This window comes from Lethenteron reissneri, chromosome 20 (assembly GCF_015708825.2).
Source record: "Lethenteron reissneri isolate LAM-NWPU_2019-01 chromosome 20, ASM1570882v1, whole genome shotgun sequence".
NCBI lineage: Eukaryota > Metazoa > Chordata > Hyperoartia > Petromyzontiformes > Petromyzontidae > Lethenteron > Lethenteron reissneri.
Genome location: NC_083798.1, coordinates 6,979,117 through 6,998,210, shown reverse-complemented (window position 1 = coordinate 6,998,210; position 19,094 = coordinate 6,979,117). Strand labels below are relative to the sequence as shown.

At 50.2% G+C, this 19,094-nt stretch overlaps 1 protein-coding gene across 2 annotated transcripts in view; it reads right to left on the bottom strand.

Moving 5' to 3' along the window:
• LOC133344663 (dual specificity calcium/calmodulin-dependent 3',5'-cyclic nucleotide phosphodiesterase 1A-like) overlaps window positions 1-19,094 on the bottom strand; it is a 58,961-nt gene that overhangs the window by 10,345 nt on the left and 29,522 nt on the right. For both annotated transcript variants that reach the window (XM_061554706.1, XM_061554707.1), the window contains exons 5-15: window positions 18,902-19,084; window positions 16,477-16,543; window positions 15,557-15,673; window positions 14,733-14,873; window positions 13,861-13,961; window positions 13,159-13,287; window positions 6,237-6,338; window positions 5,636-5,759; window positions 3,822-3,903; window positions 2,148-2,268; window positions 261-409 (exon numbers count right to left, since the gene is read on the bottom strand). In XM_061554706.1, coding sequence (XP_061410690.1) covers window positions 261-409; window positions 2,148-2,268; window positions 3,822-3,903; window positions 5,636-5,759; window positions 6,237-6,338; window positions 13,159-13,287; window positions 13,861-13,961; window positions 14,733-14,873; window positions 15,557-15,673; window positions 16,477-16,543; window positions 18,902-19,084 — 1,316 coding nt within the window. The remainder of the gene's footprint in view (window positions 1-260; window positions 410-2,147; window positions 2,269-3,821; window positions 3,904-5,635; window positions 5,760-6,236; window positions 6,339-13,158; window positions 13,288-13,860; window positions 13,962-14,732; window positions 14,874-15,556; window positions 15,674-16,476; window positions 16,544-18,901; window positions 19,085-19,094) is intronic.

The window sequence follows — 19,094 nt, the reverse complement described above, 5'->3', positions numbered from 1 at the left end:
AAAACAATCCTTGAGTTATCCGATAACAGCCGAACACATAGAGGACCGCAGAGCTTGGCCAATTGTTGGCACCAGCTCAGAGCATTGGCCGCTGCCTTCCCGCGCGTCTGCGGTTCCTCGTCCTCGCACCTCCAGCTCGTCATCTCTCTCTCTCGCTCTCTACGAGAGCGAGTGAACGCTGTGCGGTGGTGGCGACGCGTTAAAAGTTGAACGTTACCAAAATAACCACCGAGTGGGCTCCCCCCCCCCCCCCACCCCACCTATGATGTCGAGCTGTTTCCAGCGCTCCTTGTTGTAGACAATGCACTCGCGCCACGCCGCTCCGAAGTACGCGATGTCGACGGACAGCACGGAGCCCGGGGCAGGGCTGGCTTTTCCGCCTCTCTGGCTCACCTCCATGCCCCCGACACTGCGCTCAGGAAATTACGAACGGGGGGGGGGGGGGGAAGAAAATAAAAACATCCATTGAGGGGGAAGGTGTGTAACGAATCACCCCCACCACGCGCTTTGTTGACAACTCTCAATTCAACGATGTGATTCGACTTAGAATTCGGTGTGTGTGGAATCTGTATTGGCTGCAGGATTTACGAGAATCTATCACATACAACATGAACGTTTAAATCAAATCGATTCTTACGCGCAGAATTCCATGCCTGTATTGTGGCCGTAAGAATCTACTTCAGTCGATGAATCGACGCGTCGTTAGGTGCCTATTTAGGACACACGGTTTGTTATGCACCAATTATAATCCAACTGCACCATCATTAGTGCTGCTTTGTCACTCCGGTTTGTAGATTCAATGAAGTTCGCCTTGGGTTTCCCAGCCTCAAGTGACTTACGCAGGTGGATTCATTGATAGTTGAAATGCAAATGCAGCATGTGGAGGTGATGATAATGATCCCAGTGCTGGGTTCCCACAAGACCAGTTCCCGCGGGACGCTGCATGGGCTGCATGCACCCCATATGGTGGAGACAGTGCTGATGATGAAGCCACTGCCAGGACATTTGAGTTTCTAAATAGGTCTCTCTGTGAGAATATGGGCTTCTGTGCAAGGCTATGGGGTCTTTTTGCGATTCTATCTCTGTGAGAAGGCAATGATGATGGTGATGATGAATTTGTTTCCAGCGAATTCCAATAACTCAGTGAATCCACCTGTAACTCTGTGAATCACCGGAAGCCAGAAAACCTGAACTGGAGATTGTGGCCTTGGGCAACCCAGAGCCACCAGCTAAGCACTTCGTGTGAAGGAGTGAACAGACATCTTTAATTTAATCTAGATTTGAAGCTTTCGTGACTGCAGGAATCCATACTCTTTGGTTCTTTCGGTAAAGTCACGTAGGTAGAAAATTAATCAATCACGACGTTTCGATCGCAACACAAGCGACCGTCTTCTTATTTAATTTATTCAGTTAACAGAGCATTACATCGCGTCCAGGGAATGGCTCCTGAAGACGACACCACATCATGAGTCGCGCAGTCACTTCAACAGGCCACCGTTATCCCCGCTCCATGGGCCCCAGTGCAGTTGCACAGCCTCCACGCTCGATAGCTACGCCACTGCCTACCCAACTCTGGAAGGTGCTTGTTCAATAATCGTAGTGACGGTTGTTGGACGGATGATAAATGATAGATGAACGGTAACGATTATAACGACGTTGGATGATGATAAATGATGGAACGACAATGACTATGGCAATGATAATGATCTCCTTCTTTCGTACGGCTGCTGATGTCGATGCAGAGCAACAACTGCGATTTAACATTCAGGTGGTCAAGCCAGATAACCGCGTCAGGAGCAGCGGAGTGTGTCGCTCTGATGTCTCCTTCGTATCTGTGGATTGGGCATTGTGTCGTTATATATTGTATGGTCTGTTCTGGATGACCACAGTCACACACTGGAGAGTTTTAAATCGTCCATTTGTGCATCAGATATCTGCATCTGCCATGGTTTGCATGGACGCGATTTAGGGTGGACCGTGAGCTTCGTTGAAAATCAAACCCAGGGATCATCTGCGTTGGGTCTTTCACAACAATATCGATGATGGATGATGATCGAAGATGCTGGCCGACGACGACTGCAACAGCGACAATGGCAGGGAGGAAGTCGGACATGCCGGCGATGTCCCCCCTCCCCTCGGGCTCTCACCTCGAGCGGCGCTTGGCGCTGGACGCGGCGCGCACGGCCTCCTTGACGAGCGGCGCCACGATGCCCTCCACCATGTCCGTGAGCACCGACAGCGTGGGCTCCACGATGAAGTCGATGAAGCCTGCGGCGCACGACGCCCCGCGCAGGGAAAACGACAGCGAGCTCACGACGGCCCCCCGGCCGCTTCAAGATAAATCGCCCCTCCCGAGCGCCGTGTCGGCGACTTCTACAAATGAACGGAGCCCCACGGCGAGAGTCGGTCATCCCACTGGGATTTTTGCACGCAGCGTTGGTGTGCGGTGTTTTTTGCTGCAATATTTTGCTGTCTTTTCGTGGATTTTCTGTTTGCACTCAGTTACATATTCACTTTAAGATGTTTTTTGTTCATGTTTTTGTTTTATGTTTGTTGCGGTTGCACCCGATTCAAGAGCCGAATGACTCACAGGGCTATACCTAATATATGAACTTGAACTTGACGTAATTACACACACGGGTGTCGGGTTACGTTATGGGACAGAGGACAGCGATTCAAAATGCACTGTGTACCTCTGTGCTCCCACATTATTGCACCTTTGCCCTCACTGACCCACACTAACCAGCACATCTCATTGATCTTAGAAGCTAAGCAGGTCTGAGCCTCGGTAGTGCTGGCATGGGTGTCCACAGTGTATGGAACAGGTGTTTCAGGCTGTGGGGTTAGATTGGAGGTAGACGAAAACAGTGTTAGCAAAATCCATTGTTGTACTGGACCATGCTGGAACGTCTATGCTCCCAGCATTCACCAACCTCAACCAACCAGCATGGTGAAGTACGGTCAAATAACCCCCATACTGTGTGCGAAAAACGGACTGTACACGTGCGTGTACAGTATATATTTGGGGTTTCCCTTTGAGAGTAAATATCTATAATTTTATAAAAACTGCAGCGGCTTATTTGTTGTACAAGTCAATGGTGCGACATGGAACGTGACACAGAATGTTCCACCACCATCCCAGCTCACGTGAAAAAGCCAGTTCATCTGGAGTACGTCTAATACCATTGCACTGCATTTCTCCCTTATTGGGAACAGTAGACACATTATTTTTTATCCGCATTACTGTCCAAATTGTTTGCCAGAATATGACCAAATAAAAAAAATACACTTGATAATTATGCTAATAGCTACACGAATCTTCAAAGTACAGGTTTCCCTCATTTGAACCAGGTTCGATTTGTGCAATTTCACGTATGTGTGGCTAAACTATTTCTACCCAATATTCGCTTTCTCGTGCACTATGAATTCACCCATATACAGTCGGATGTGGGACAACATTGTCTGTGTGTACTGTGTGCGTGTGTGTACTGTGTGTATGTACTGTGTGAGTGTGTGTACTGTCTGTATGTACTGTGTGCGTGTGTGTACTGTGTGTACTGTGTGTGTACTCTCTGTGTGTACTGTGTGCGCTCCCTGGCAGGCAGCTGCCTCCTCGTGTCGGTTCTGTCAGGTACGCCCCCTTTTTTTGGAACGCATCTACTACTACCGCATAAAGCGAGGGGAACCTGCATCTGAACAGGTGTGGCAGCTTGCGGCAGTTCTGGGAGGGCATCCACGCAGCACGGAATAGATCGTGGCTAATGACTTACGGGGGCTCAACGATAGTTATAACCAACCAATAAACAGCGCAGGCAACTCACCGACTTGAGACTGCGGTACCATGGTGGATTTGCGGTCACACAGCGGAGAGAAGGGCAGGCCCAGCTCCTCCTCGCGGTCTCCCTGCGTCAACATGAAGCGCAGCGAGGACAGAGACTCAACACGGCGTTCGATTTGTCAATTTTACAGTGGGGGGGGGGGGGGGGGATGAAATAAAATAACTTTCACCAAGTCGCATCGACCAGTGTGGTGAAGTATGGTCAAGCAACCCCCCCCCCCCCCCGTAAACGACACGGCACGAGGGCACATTCATCCAATAGCAGATTGAAAAATACCGTAACTGTAACGAACACGTAACAGGTGCTGTTGCCTGAATGTGTTGTATGTACTTTGAAATAATAATGATGATGCTATAATAATAATAAATAATAACGTGTTTAATCTTGGGAAGCCTCACCGAGTCTCAAGACTCTCGTTTTTTAATGAGGGCGCTGCTAAATGTGCATGCTTGTCCAGCTCCGATGATGAGAGTTTGGCTTCTCGTGAAAGGGAACTCGAGTACACGGAAAAGGAACCCACCACATGCCAAGAAGGGGGGGGGGGGCGCTCCCCAGCTCATAGCTCCACGCAGAGATTAGCGAAGACAACTGAAAGCGGAGTCCAGGGGACAAAGTAAATAATTATAGCCAGTAAATTCCCACCCCACCCCCCGCATATAAAATCGCCCCCTGGAATTACGCCACTCGTTACCAATCAATGGCCATGATTTATTTCACTACAGACGCCCCCCTTGTGTTTTCATCATTACCGCTCGTGCCACGCCGGTTGGGGCTGTCATCTTTGAATTAAACAAACAACAATCAAGATCACGCACAAAAGGTTTGAGCGCCTCAAAGTCGTGCATCCTGTTGGATGTGCATTTGGGACAACAGTGGCAAAACCACTGAAGCTTTTCAGAGACTTAAAACAGAGTAAAAGTAGTGCTGAAAAGACGAAGACATTTACTGCTCACCTGGTTAAGCAAATACACTTGTGTACCGATGGCAAACCTACTCGTGGCTGCGTGCACTTACCGGTTGTGTCAATCACAAAAACACCGTGACCACATTTGTCCATCAGCTTAGATAGATTATTGGGGCAAGTGATGTCGGCAAAGCCACGCGAATTCTGAAATAATACAACTCATATGAATGATATAATTTGGGTTTGCTATGCGTGCATCACGCACACATAGTCACCGTTGTATACCCATTGCTGCTGTTGGGCTGACGCTACCACGTACAGTACTCGTGTTAGGTTACGTAGACCCAGAGGGGCTACAAGTGGTGGGCAGCAGAAATCCGTGCGGCAAATACACTGTTGTATTGTATTCCTATGCTCCTGCATCTCCCCCCCACCACCACCCGCCTTCACCAACACACGCCGATCAGCATGGTGAAGTATGGTCAACTAACCCAAGACCCGCACGGCATGTGGAGGCCCTCGGCCAGCAGCGGATAGATAAAAGGCCTGTACATGCGCACATCTTAAGGCTAATGAATGCAATAAGGTACCATAAACTAGACAACAAAAGAGACAACAGGCATGAGGCAGTGCAAATGGAACAAAAACGAGCAGATTCTTGGATCGAACTGTGACCCTTAATCAGGACAAATGATGGGAGGAACGGCGTACGTGGTTGAGTGAATTGCTACAAGGCCAACACGTTACCTGCTGTAGATTATCTTCTGCTCATTGCTTATTGCCCATAGCTTACTGCAAACTACTTTCTGCGCATTGCCTGCCTGCTAACACTGCCTGTTTTATGTTCGTTGCCTACTGCTCGTTGCATCCGGTTGGGTAGGGGGGACGTCACCTGCTGGAAGAACTCCTCCAGGAGGGACTCGGTCCAGCGGCGGTGGAGCCGCCACTCCTTTGCCGGGTGGCTGATATCAGACGTGTGCACGATCAGGGACATCGCCTTGGGCTTGTCGATGACGCTGCAGAGAGGGGACGTGGTGGACGTGAGCAAAGTCCACACTTCGGTCGTAGGCAAGACGCCGATGCGGTGCCAACAACGATGTGGTTATTGAGTGTACTTGGGCATAGTTTTGTGAATCAATTGGGACTGTCACTTAGATTTTAGAAAACACGTGTGTCCCCTCTTTCTGGGCAAGAGAGAAATGTTCTTAAAATACCACGGTGTTGAGCGCACGCAGACAAGCTGACTTTCTCTTTATACACGCTGGTATGCAGATGGTGCATTCAGTTTCATGTCGGTGTCAAAGCACCGACTTGTTTTGCTAAAATAAAAATCTGTTTATAAAACTAGACATAGCAATAATTGCCTTCAAAATGACACCCGATAGGAAGTATTAAAAAAAAATTACCGCGAGGTCATTTAATTTGCAGAACTGCCCGCTAACGGTCGCACATAGGACAGGCGACGGATCAGGGGCCGTGTACGGGGCTGAAACCTGTCTGGCTGCTGCAGCGTAGTCTTCATGGCCTTGATCTGCTGGAAGTGGCAGGACATGTCAGTTGCCAGAACCATCTCCACCACCAGAGCCCGCAGCTCCCTACTCACCACGGACGGGAGGTGGAGCGGGGAGGTAGTAGGGGAGAGGGATCATGAAACAGGGAGGCAAAGGGGTTAAACTCGAAGAGGAATGCAGTTGTCAGATCCCCCGTGGCCTCGTGGAATTGTTCAATTTTACATTCTTCTTCTGTTGATTTGCTTTATTGGTTGTGGATGGTGGCAGTGCACAACCGAAATCCAACAGCTTTTCAGATGTGATCTACCATCAGTCTGCGTTACCTAGCCCGGTGACACTCACTGTCTCTGCCTTTATACATAAAAAAAAATAAGCATTTAAAACAAAAATGGGGACCAAAATAAAGTACTGGACGAGACAGAGACAAGCGAATATCCAGTGGAAGAGACTGATAGGAAAGAGTGACTGATTACAGATACAGAGAAAAACAGAAGGGAAAGGGATTGATGAAGCAAACAAAGATGTAACGAGGGTGGTTAAGGCTACGGTGAGGTGACGGTGGCGACGTGGAGGGCACCGGTAAGTGTGAGCGAAGAGCTCGTAAAACCACGTGGCGTATATCATCGGGGGTTAACAACCCACGCAGGCGATTGCTGCCAGAATTACGGATCAAGTGTTCCATTAGAGGGCATTCACAGAAAACAGCGTCGACGATCCCCATACAATGGCGGCACCAAACGCTGCGCATTGCTGCCTTGTCAGCTGACAGCACGGGCGCATTCGTCGGCCAGCGTGCAGAAAGCAATGTCCGTCGTCGAGATGAGCTCATTTCAGCGCAGATGGGAGGCTGTGAACACCCCGCGTCAACAGCCTGCGCAAACAACCAGGCGCTACACCCGGCGAGCTCGCACAGCGTACACGCGCATAGCGGTCTACCCCTTGTCAGTGCCTAGGGGCCATCCATTTAGTAGGTACGCAAAAATATGTCAAAACTTGACCCCTCCCCCTCCTACCTGTACGCACCTGCGTGCGTATGCCTGACGCACCCCCCCCCCCCCCGAATCCTATAGAACGGCCGATATTTAATCCACGCAGAAACGATGAAGGATTAATAATATTAACGTGTTTAAGCAAACAGAAAGTCCACCGCGGGACTAACTAATTTGAAGACCAATGTAGACAAATTATTATCGAGGCTTCACCCCCCCTCCCCGTTTCCTATGCGTACGCACATTGTCAGTAGACCCCCCCCCCATACGCAAGCGGTACGCATTTGGGTTAACCCCCTTCCTCCCCCCTCCATGCGTACGTACTAAATGGATGGCCCCCTACCGTATTACAGACCAATTCAGAACTTATTGGTCACCCTTACGCATCTCAACGTTCACTCTACAAAGTCCCATCACAAGGGAGAAATAAAAACAAAGAGACAAAAAAACAGCGCCCGTATTGAAACGGCTGTGTGTCGTATGGACCTGAAATCTCAATCTCCCTGTACAAGAATACGGGTGGACCGTATTTGTGTTGACAGCTACGCAAAGCGTTGTGCAGGATTTGCGCACAGCTAATAAGGGGGTTGGGTAAAGTCACGTAGGTAAAAAATGAAATTAAAATTAATAAAACTAAAACGTTTCGGAGGCAACACAAGTCTCCGTCATCAGGTGGGACCGTCACAGCCAGATTTGCTGCATCAAGTGATTTTATTGTTTTATTTTAATTTCATTTTTTTACCTACGTGAATTTACCGAAAGAACTAAGAGTAAGGGGGATGGGATCCACGCCGCACCACTGCCGACATTCCTCAAACCTCCAGCATCAGAAGAGCTCACAGGATCAGACATGTTCCTCTCTTGTTTAGACTCCGGTAGTTACACATCGGGTTGGAGTGGTGGTGCAGTGGTCAGAGTGGTGGTGGTGTAGTGGTGAGAGTGGTGGTGGTGCAGGTGATGGTGATGCAGTGGTGGTGGTGGTGATGTAGTGGTGGGAGTGGTGGTGATGTAATGGTGGGAGTGGTGGTGATGCAGTGGTGAGAGTGGTGATGATGCAGTGGTGAGGGTGGTGGTGATGTAGTGGTGAGGGTGGTGGTGGTGCAGTGGTGAGGGTGGTGGTGATGTGGTTCGCGTGGTGGTAATGCAGTGGTCAGAGCACTGCGCTCTAAAACTGATGTATGAACCAGTCCAGGGCCCCACGCTCTCTTGAGAAACGCGCACTTATTGGCATGGTCAAGTATCGTAAATTAACCCCCACGAGCGGCGCGGTGTGCTCTGTACGATTCTGTTTGTTTAATTTAAATAAAAATGTCATAATAATATTAACTTGTAACGCACCGCAAAAAGGGACCTTTTTGCCAGTATCAAAGTATGAAAAAAAAATTAATTAGAGGTTTTTATCCTTTCTGGCAATAAAACAGGAGGTGTTAAGATGTTCAGACACCAAATAAAAACCTTTTGCAAGGAATCAAGTCTGCATGAACCACACGTACTTGTGGCAAAACATGCAAACAAACATGCTCTGATAACATATGCATTAATCTAGATCTTACGTTTTCGTAATTGCAGTGATCCATACTCTTTGGTTCTTTCGGTGAAATCACGTAGGTATAACATTTTCATTTTATACCTACGTGATTTTTATTTATTTTATTTTCTACCTACGTGACTTTACCGAAAGAACCAAAGAGTATGGATCACTGCAGTCACGAAAACTTAAGATATTGATTGAACCACCTCTACGGGGAGGGCTTCTTGCTGTGGCTTTCCCACTTGATGACGGAAACTTGTGTTGCTTCCGAAACGTCGTGATTTGATTTATTAATTATTTTTTATATATATCGTTACATTTATTTTATAACATATGCATTGTCTTTGAAACTGATTGGTCTACACCAGCGACAGCTTTCTTTAGGGCCTGGTCTCACCTGGGTCAGACCAGAGAACACCACACAGTGTTCGCTCACTCTCGTGGAGATAAATAACGACTTGGACGTGCGAGAAGGAAACACAGACGAGTGGGAAGGCAGCCAGGCAGTGAGCCAGCGCCAACAATTGCCCAAGCTCTGTGATCCTGTATATGTGCATGTGTTATCAGCTAATTAATTATTGTTTTACCTGTGGCAGGAACTTGACGAGTACCCTGTGGACATTGGAATATATCGTGTCACCCCTTCATGAGAGAAGATGATTTCAGCTTGTTGCCGCGTGGCATGAAAATCCCTACGAATTTTAAAAAAAGTCAAACCTGCCTCATTTCAATCTACTGTATTGCCATAATTCACGGCGAAAAACAAACACAGCTGTAGATTCACGCACACTGCCTCCCTTCTCATAGGGTGTCCGATACGCCCTGTGCGAACCTCGGCGCGGTTTAATCCCTGCACGATTCCATCTCACGCAAATGTTCCGCAGGGCTGCAGTGCCTGGTGAACCCGGGTGGAGGCAGCACTCGATTTGTATATATCGCAGCGACGAGGGGGCAGCAATCACAAGTGCTGTGCGCCCGACTCGACGATGCAAGAGATCACCACGTTCGTAAAGGATTTGGCAGGCGTGGTGCCGTCCTCAGGGCCTGTATTAGAGGGGGTTTAGGTCTCTCAAGGGGATGCGGGTGATGGGGCTCCCAGCCACTATACCGTCAATGTACACACATACCACAGACTATATATTAAAAACAAGTGCTATTTATGTGCTACGAAGAAGCGCCATTGCCCGAAATGTCACCTGAGATTTATTTTGTTCCTCCCAAGGCAATGTGTTTTTTTTAAAAACATCGTGTGGATTTGTTTTAAAACGAGGCCCTGTATAGATGTTTTTTTGAGGCAGCTGGGGCAAGTGCTGTTAGCGAGCACCTATTAAGGGGGTGGAGTTGACCATGAACACGTCCGGACTGCCTTTGTATCCCCATTGCTCATGTTTACACAGTGCGGCAAGTGCAGTGCTCATTTACGACTGAGTCGACCTAGGGGGAGGCCACGAACAGGTTTCAGATGCCACTTAGCCACTTAGTCAGCCATGGCGTCAGGAATCAAACTCACGTATTTGGACGAGCCATTGATATAAATGTTAAAATGTGGTTTTTTTTTGCGGAGGGATAGATATATAAAGGAAACATCTGCTTATTGATGATCGATTATCGATTATGTCGTTGAGTTCGTTGTACTTTGTGAAAACCACCACGCCACCATTCCCCATGCTACAAAGACAACGATACCCCCCCCCCCCCCCGTGTATAGCCTTAACAGGCTCTAGGGGCAAGTGCTGTTAGCGAGTAGCACGGCACACGAGGGGGTTAGTGGCCAGCACCAAGCCCGACCGCCTTTGTCTCCCCAGCAGCAATGCTTACACACCGCACTAGTCACTCATTTGAGGCTGAGTCGACCTAGGGGAGGCCCAAACCCGGCTCAAACAATCGTCTCTGCTGTTTGCCATGAGCGGGAATCGAACTCGTGTCGCTCGCTAACCGCTGCGCCACCGCTCCCCTCCCCCCATAACACACACAAACACAGTCACATATGCGCATACTATAAACACCCGCGCAAACAGCAAAATACACACACACACAGTCACCGACAGTATATCCGTCTCGTGTACTTAGTCGACGATGTGCAAATACTGGAGTCTAAACAGCTCCATAAATTAAACATTGTTAAAACGGCGAGCACGCCGGGTGACGAATCCTCCCCTGCCGCCGTTCGCCACCGGCTGCCGCTGTCGCTGCCGATGAGCGCTCCCCTCGCCCCCTCCTCCCCTCCCCCTCGAGCCCCCCACCCCCTCCCCATAACCCCCCCTCCTCCCCCCACATATACCTCCTCCCGACCCCCCCCCCCTCGAGCCCCCCGCCCCCTCCCTCTAACCCCCCCTCCTCCCCCGACACATACCTCCTCCAGACCCCCCCGACCCCGACACCCCCCTCCCCCCGATCCTCCCTCCCCCCGACCCCCCCTCCCCCCGCCCCCCCCTCCACCGACCCCCCCTCCCCCGACACCCCCTCCCCCCCCCCCTCCACCGATCCCCCCTCCGACACCCCCCTCCCCCCGATCCTCCCCCCCCCCCCCTCCACCGACCCCCCCCCTCCACCGACACCCCCCTCCCCCCGATCCTCTCTTCCCCCGACCCCCCTCTCCCCCCTCCCCCCAGGGGAGTGGGGGCTGCCCCCCCCCCCGCCTGCTGGCGCTGTATGTGCTGGTCCCACGGCTGCGTGGCTCCCCCAGCCAACCCCCCTCCGACCCGGAGGCCAATTTCAGTGTTCACCTTTCACATGCGGCGCCTGCCCCCCCCCCACGCCCCCCCCCCACGCCCCCCCCCACGCCCCCCGCCGCCCCAACACCACAACCACGACGACGTCCCCTGCGACACTCCAGCGGGCGAGCAGGCGATGGGTGTCGCGCAAATGATCAATCGCGGCGATGATCGGCGCTCCGACGAGATGAAGTTCAAATGATCCGCAAGGAGTGGGGTCGGAGATTTCCATAATGAAACAGTTGCAATTAAAACAAAAATCAATGGAAAATGTTATATTAATCGTCGTTGGAAATCTAATTGTTTATAAGTGCAATTAAAAATAGGCATTAAGACGTAACTCGCTAGATTATCTGCTCATTAATTGCTTTCTTAATTGGGTTAGAAATATCCTGCAATCTCTGTCGATGAGGACCCGTGGGTCATACGACTGGACATCTGTGAAAAAAAAGCTTCAGAGCTCATCGGAGTCCTCCCAGTCTACAAACAAAGATTCTGATTCTGGCTGGGGATAATTCAACCCCAAGAAACTGCCAGCTGTAATAGCCGTTCGATAGAGGAACAATTGGATAAGCTAAACTCGAGGACTTGATGGAGGTGACGGTGATGATGAACGTCGTGTTGTGCAGCGCACAATGACGGGCACTCAACGACGACACTATTTTGAAGAAAAAACGAAGAGGCAGGCAGACCTCGTTGAACAAAGGGTCTTATATGTACGTTTAACTTCTTTAGCACCGTACGTAGCTAACCGTGCTAATTGGAGGTGCATATAGCTCCAGTGGTTTCCTACTATCGAAACAAATGTAACCAGGAGGACAGATACTACAATGCTCTATAAAGCCCAAAATCATAAAAACGGCAAACACACTTAGCAACGAGCAGGTCGGACTCTATTTCAACTCTAGGCAGTAGTTACATATACGAATTTCATATGTTTCTATGTACTCTATGGGTGTAGATATGGCTTTATTTGCGCACAATGTCTGCTCTCTATACCGTTGAGACCTGCATCGTGATTGCAATCGCGCACAGAAAACACTTAAGCGTGAGTCTAAGTGTCTTCACCACTCCGTAGATGGGGGGGGGGGGGGGGGGGCGGCATTGTCTACAAGTCTACGAAGGGACCAGCCCGCGGGCCTCGTCATTTAGCCCGCAACATCTGTCCCTGCGTCTGTCCGATCGCCCACAGTGGCACAGCACGAAACGACTAAGACGTGCACAGCAGCAGCAGCAACACCAGCAGCAGCGGCAGCAGCAACAGCTATGTTCTCCTCGTACTCCCCCTGTAGGTCGACAGTTTGGCAGGGGATAATCTCAAGCTGGTTTTAGCACGAGGGGGAGGGAGAAAAACAACATTTCATCTCCCGGGCCAGCACGGCCTCACACACAGGCAATCGTAAAAATGATGCGCGTTAGATGATCATTTTCTGAACTAGGGCACTGCCCCAATTGCGTGGTCATTTTCACCAACTGGGGCACGATTTCTTTTTTGCAAATTGGACAATAGCTCTCCCACCATCCTCTAAATATAGAATAAATGACGACGACGACGATGATGATGATAGCTTAGGCTTGAAGACACTGATGGTGGTGGTGGTGGTTATGTTGGTGGTGATGGCGGTGGTGGTGTTGGTGATGGTAAAGATGAAGGCAGATGTAGACTCTACCTCCAGTCATCCTTGCTGAGGTTGATGAGGATGTTGGCGTCCTCATCGGCCTGCATGATGCGGTACGCGGTGCTCACGTGGTGATTCTCCATCACCGAGCGGTCGTTGTACAGGATGGCCACTTCGGACCTGGTGAGGGGTGGGGGTGAGGAGCGGGAGTGGGGGGTCAAGGTAAGGGGTGAGGGTCAGAGACGGGGGTGAGAGTGAGAGACGGGGGTGAAAGTGAGGGGTGGGGTTAGGGGGCAGGGGTGAGGGTTAGTGGTGTGGGTGAGGATCGTGGTGAAAGTAAGGGGTGCTGGTAATGGTGAGGGGGTGGGGGAGGGTCGAGGATGAGAGTGAGGGTTAGGGGTCAGGGCAAGGCGTGAAGGTGAGGGTAATGAAATAATTTACTGCCATTGTCAATCCACTGTTGAAGGAAGGCCTCCCCACACAATGTTGGTCATGGAGGGTGGTTTGACCATACTTCACCACTATGGTCGGTGCGCGTTGGTGAAGGGGGGGGGGAAATGGGGCACCATGCTGGGAATCAAACTCAGGACGCTGGGTTCATGGCACGGTGCATGAACAACAGTGCGACTGGTCCACTCCTGAACTACGAGCCGCAAGTAATTGCGACTACAATGGCAAGTGCCCTCATGGACGCGCCAGTACTCCGACCATCGCGCGAGCGCGTGCGTGGAGGAGACGCGGGCGCGTGCGCACCGGGTCTGGATGTGGAAGTTGTTTGTGGTCCCCGTGTGCTCCAGGTCATGAATGGCTGCCGCAAACAGCATGGCGAAGATCTCCAACTCGTTCAGCCAGTGCTGGCAACGAGAGTCGAAAAGCTACATCATCATCGTCGTCATCATCGTCGTCATCATCGTGCATTAAGCAGTCCCCCTCCTTAAGCTCCCTCCGTTCCTCTCTTAAAGGTCACCTCCTTTCAATATTGCCCATTCTCTTCCCCTTCCCTCCCCTTGCCCCTCCACTACTTCCCATCCCTCCCCTACCCTGTTGTGATTCGCAAGTACCCCTTTATCGCTGTCACTCATTCCTCAATCCTTGTAGCAATGTCCCTTCCCTCTATATCATTTCATTCTGTTAGAGTTTTGTCAGTCATGTCAAGCGCCTTGAATGAAGGCGCTGTATATAAAATATATATTAGATTAAATAAATTAGTATCTTCATGATCATTGTAACACAGCCATTTTAAAAAAAGTGTATGTGTATTTAACTGATCATTTAAAGGATCATTTACATTATCGTTATCATTAGCATGATCGTATCCAGTAATATCTGTATCATGCTATGTTTTCTGGTGATTCTATCTAAATCACCGTTAGCATGATTGTTACACACTCTTAGTGCCGTCTCTAAGCTTATATTGCTTTCATTCTTGAATGAAGTTGCCTTCAAAGAATGTAATGAAGCTCTAACGCTCACAATAACTTACATTTTGCATCGGGTGGCTGAAAGTGTCATGCATTAATTAACGTTTTAATAGACGCAACAAAACCATTTTTTTTCACCTACTAAACGACTGCTATTGAGCCAGTGTTTCGCAGGAAGTTCTGTCGTCGTGGAAGCAGCGTTACCATGAAGCCGGTTTTGAGCAGGAGGAAGTGCACCGTCTGCGTGACGTCGGCGGCATGCATGAGGTTGTGGTAGGGGTTCTTGTATTTGCTGTATCCCGCCTCGAGCGCATCCGCAAACGACACCAGCGAGGAGATGGGAATCTGCCCGAGCGGACAGCGGGAGCGCATTTAATCATTGAGTGCGTGTACCTTATGGGTCACCCTCATCCCCCCCGACACCCAAAAGTCGCCAACACATCTGGAAGGCTTAACCAGGGACACGCACGTGGGTTGGCTAGGCAGTCCCCTCCCTTCTGTCGGAAACTCACGCATTTTTAAAAGCCACGCCCACTCAATTATCCACGAGCTCTGCCCACTTAGTGAGCGGCCTCCTCCCGATCCTCGCTTTTTTCAGATGTTGGGCCCAACTGCTTTTCCTAAGCCCCCCACCCACTCTTCAGGTAGGCGAACCCTTCTTGCTGACCCACCCATACTGGACCATCTGTGAAAGAGAGATTCATAGCCCATCGGATTCCTCCAGTATAAAAAAGATGCTGATTCTGAAACTAGGATTGTCCCGGCCAGACTAGGGCGTTGGGTAGTTTTACTCTCACACCTGTCCATACCGCTCATCGTACCCAATAGAAAATTTACAGAAATTCAACGGAAATCCATAGAACTCTCATGCCGAGGACTAAAATGAGTCCCTGGGCTTACAAAAGGGAAGCTGCAGAGGTAGTTTGTTGCCGTGTGGTTTTTGAGGTCACGGTGGCATGACGGTGTGAAGGCTTTACGGTGAAGTGGCATTGTGGCCGTGGGACTATTCCCCCTCCTTATCATAGCACCTTGAACCTTGCGATGAGGTCGTATCGGGTGAGCGTCTCGTACAAGGTGAACTTGAGGGCATGTTCCCCGCTCGCCTCGTTCAGGGCAAAAATGTCAAACGACCACTTGTCCACGTCCTGAAAAGAGAGCGTTCGCGAAAACTAAAATCAAACTTTTTTTCCGTACACAGCAGCAGTTTTTGCAAAAGAATAAAACAACAACAAAAACTAAATTCAACACTGCCATCAATCGTACAATCTTATACAGGAGAATTATATTCGGTGAAACTCCTCCTCGCATCTGCCCTCCTTTTATCCTCTCTGTCTGTGATTCACGCCTTTCAGGTTCATTTAAGTTTCATTCACTAGATATAGCCCTGTGAGCCATGCGGCTCTTGACTCGGGTGCAACGTGTACATTTGAATCAACACGCGGACATTATTGTTACCCATGTGTCCATGATTGCTACTATCTGCGCACAAGATCGTTAGCCCATAATTGGTGACAAAATGTATCCGATTATCCACTTTGTGTGGATAGAAGCAACAGCCTGCGAGTTGCGGCACATTCATCCGATTATCCACACTTATCTTGAGCTTTGTCCCAATTCGGTTTGACCTGTAGTGGTTACCTGGAAGTACATCATTCATCCTCGTATCAGGAATTAATTAGCGAGTCAGAGTAACTCAGCAGTGGTGGGGGGAGGGGGCAAAGTCACCCGATTATCCGCATTTATCTATGCACATTTTCACGCGGATTTAAGGAGTAAAACAACTGTGAATAGTGGATAAGAGTCCATATAATCAGCGCAGATACGAGTCGTTTCACCGTAACAAATTAACATTCTGTTCAATAGTCCTTCAGAGCGATTACACCCTGATTGTTCTCGGTCAACATCGACGTATGGAACCGTGCTGTCGGCTCGTAACGGCTGGGCTTACCTTCAGCACTGAGATGACGCCCGGTGGATAACTCAGCCCCGTCATGCTGGAGGAGCGGCGGTACATCCTGAAAATGCAGCAGCAGCAGCACCGGCAGCGTGGCTCTACCATCTTACATTGACATGCTAATCTCTCACAATGCAATGGCCACCTCCGCAGCTTCGTCGTCGTTACATGCAAATTTCATCACTAGCCCCGCCCACTTCGCTTATGACCGTTGGGCTACACTCATCTCAAACCTTTATAACCTCCTGCCTCAGCAGCTCTCCTGCTATTTTTTCACCTGATGACGATTGCTTGTGTTGCGATCGAAACGTTGTGATTTGTTTTCTATCTACGTGGCTTTACCGAAAGACCCAAAGAATATGGGATGATACAACAAAGCAATTGTCACCCCCCCCGCCTCCCTCACCACTACTGGCAGCAGACCAATGCCGTTTAGCAGGCCTGTCACCTCGTGCTGCAACTGGGACAACTTGCAGTAGACAACGTTGCCCTTTTAAAAATGTGTTGAGATGCGACGAAAAACACTTCGCTCCGCCCTGGCAAAATAAGCATGGCGCTCTGTCAACAGAAAATCCTTGTCGTTGATAGAGTACTGGCAGTTTGTGGATTTCGGTGCAGGAATGGGAAGAAAATTGCGTGCCCTTATCTGTACGTATCTTGAAACTATGAAGCTACATTTTTCTGATACCAAGACAACCTTTGGTCAACAACATCTTGCCCTGCTGGCCCCACCGCTGAATAGTTTTACCTTAGAAGAACAAGATGAGAACAAACTATTGTTAAAGAATTAACAAAAGGACCCAAACGATAAATTGTGATCAGCGGCCGGACATCCTTACAAACGGGCGAGCGAATGGGATGATCCCCGCACTCCGTTTGAATTCAACTCCTGACAAATCGACCGCGACCTGCCACGGTGCAATCGGCGCGGTTCACGGGGTCGTGCCACGCGTCCGTTAAAACGGGCCCAAGCCCAAATCAGGCCGGGGCGCCGTTGTGTCGTGCACCAGGGATCAAAAAAGGTCACGCGGGGACAAAGGGGACCCCTGCCTGATGACCCAGAGATTGAATGGCGCCGAGCATATGGTTCGACCGTTGGCTTCCCCAGAGCAATGAACGACTTGAATCAACACAACTGGCTCCCTGCTGCGGTTATTTATCTCTCAGCGGTTTCTGGGTGGGGCGCAGTGGCGTAGCGGTTCGTCAAAATGGGCCCTGGGTGGCAAGGAATAAAGGGGGGCATACCCCCATGTCCAATTTCACCCCCCCCCCCCGCCGTCTTTGTGGCCCCCACGGTGCAGTTGCACTGCCTGCACACTCGATAGCTACGCCACTGGCTCGGGTGCATCAATTTTTGTCCGAGTCGGAAACCAAATGTGGAACCCGTAGGAGGTAGAAGAGGATGTTTAAAAATTCTATATATTATTAATACAAATAAATAATAATAATAAGAGTGAGCAGCGTACAGAGCGCCGGGTTGATGCCGCAGTGAGCGGTTTGCGCGCTCACCCCCCGGGGGGTCAGGAGGTCACGGTTCACAAGCAGCGTGACTCCTGGCTGCTCTGGTCACACGAGGAGGGCTCTAAACACAAAGGCTGCCAAAAAACGATGCTTGGGCGGGCATTCGGGTATGTGGGCGCAGGTGTGTGTCTCTGTGTCTGCTCGTGCGTTGCATGTGTGCCACCATCTTGTGTACGGTGTCTCACGTGTGCAATCTGTGTCTCGCGTGTGTTTGTGCGCGGAGAGCAGCGGGCCCGATGAGTGCCAATCCAATTACCTAGTTGCGGTTTCCGGTCATGGCTAAATTCATCGGCAATGTACGTATGTCTGTAGAACTTCTTTCGCACCGTACGTAGCCAACTGTGCTAATCGGGGGAAGGACATCAAACTAAGCACAAAACGCAGTTTGTTGTCCTTCCCCTGTAAGCAGCATCTAAACCTGCCCCAGGCTTTCAATCGGTCGATTCAGCCTTAAAACGAGTACCTGGCTCTCACGAAAAGCTACTTGCGTTGCGTTTAAGACGGTTGCTCTCCATCCATGTAAAGTGTGTTTCAACCAGGCTCGGTAGCGCATACACTCCTGTGATTCGCAACTTTAGGAGGCATAGGTTGTGGATCGCGTAAACTTGCGAGACGCTCATACCTTCATGGGCTGCGATATGGCCAGAATATGGCAGTACAGTGTGTGAATTTGTGACCCCATCTGCGGGAACCTTCGAACGCTATCCCCTGGCATGTGCGGCGGCTTTTCTCCACCGTTCGTGCCACTTCACTTTCCTCTCTCGCGTGAACAATCCTTTACAATGAATGGTCCAAGCATCGCAATGCAGAAACCTTGTGATAGAGAGAGTCTTGCGAGCGGAGGCGGTACGGCATGGAGAAGGGGGGAGCAGGAGGGTATGGCAGGAGGGTATGGCACCTCTCGACAAAGATGCCGGCTTGTACGGCGTGAACAATGCTGCGGAAGCTGGGCTTGTCCTCCGGCTTTCGGTTCACCAGCCCCATGTGGCTCGTGAAGGTGGAGGCCAGCCAGTCGCGCACTTGCGACGGCACCGCCTCCGTGCCCAGGTCTCCCAGCTCATCCTCAGGGTCCAGGAGACGCCTTGCGTGTC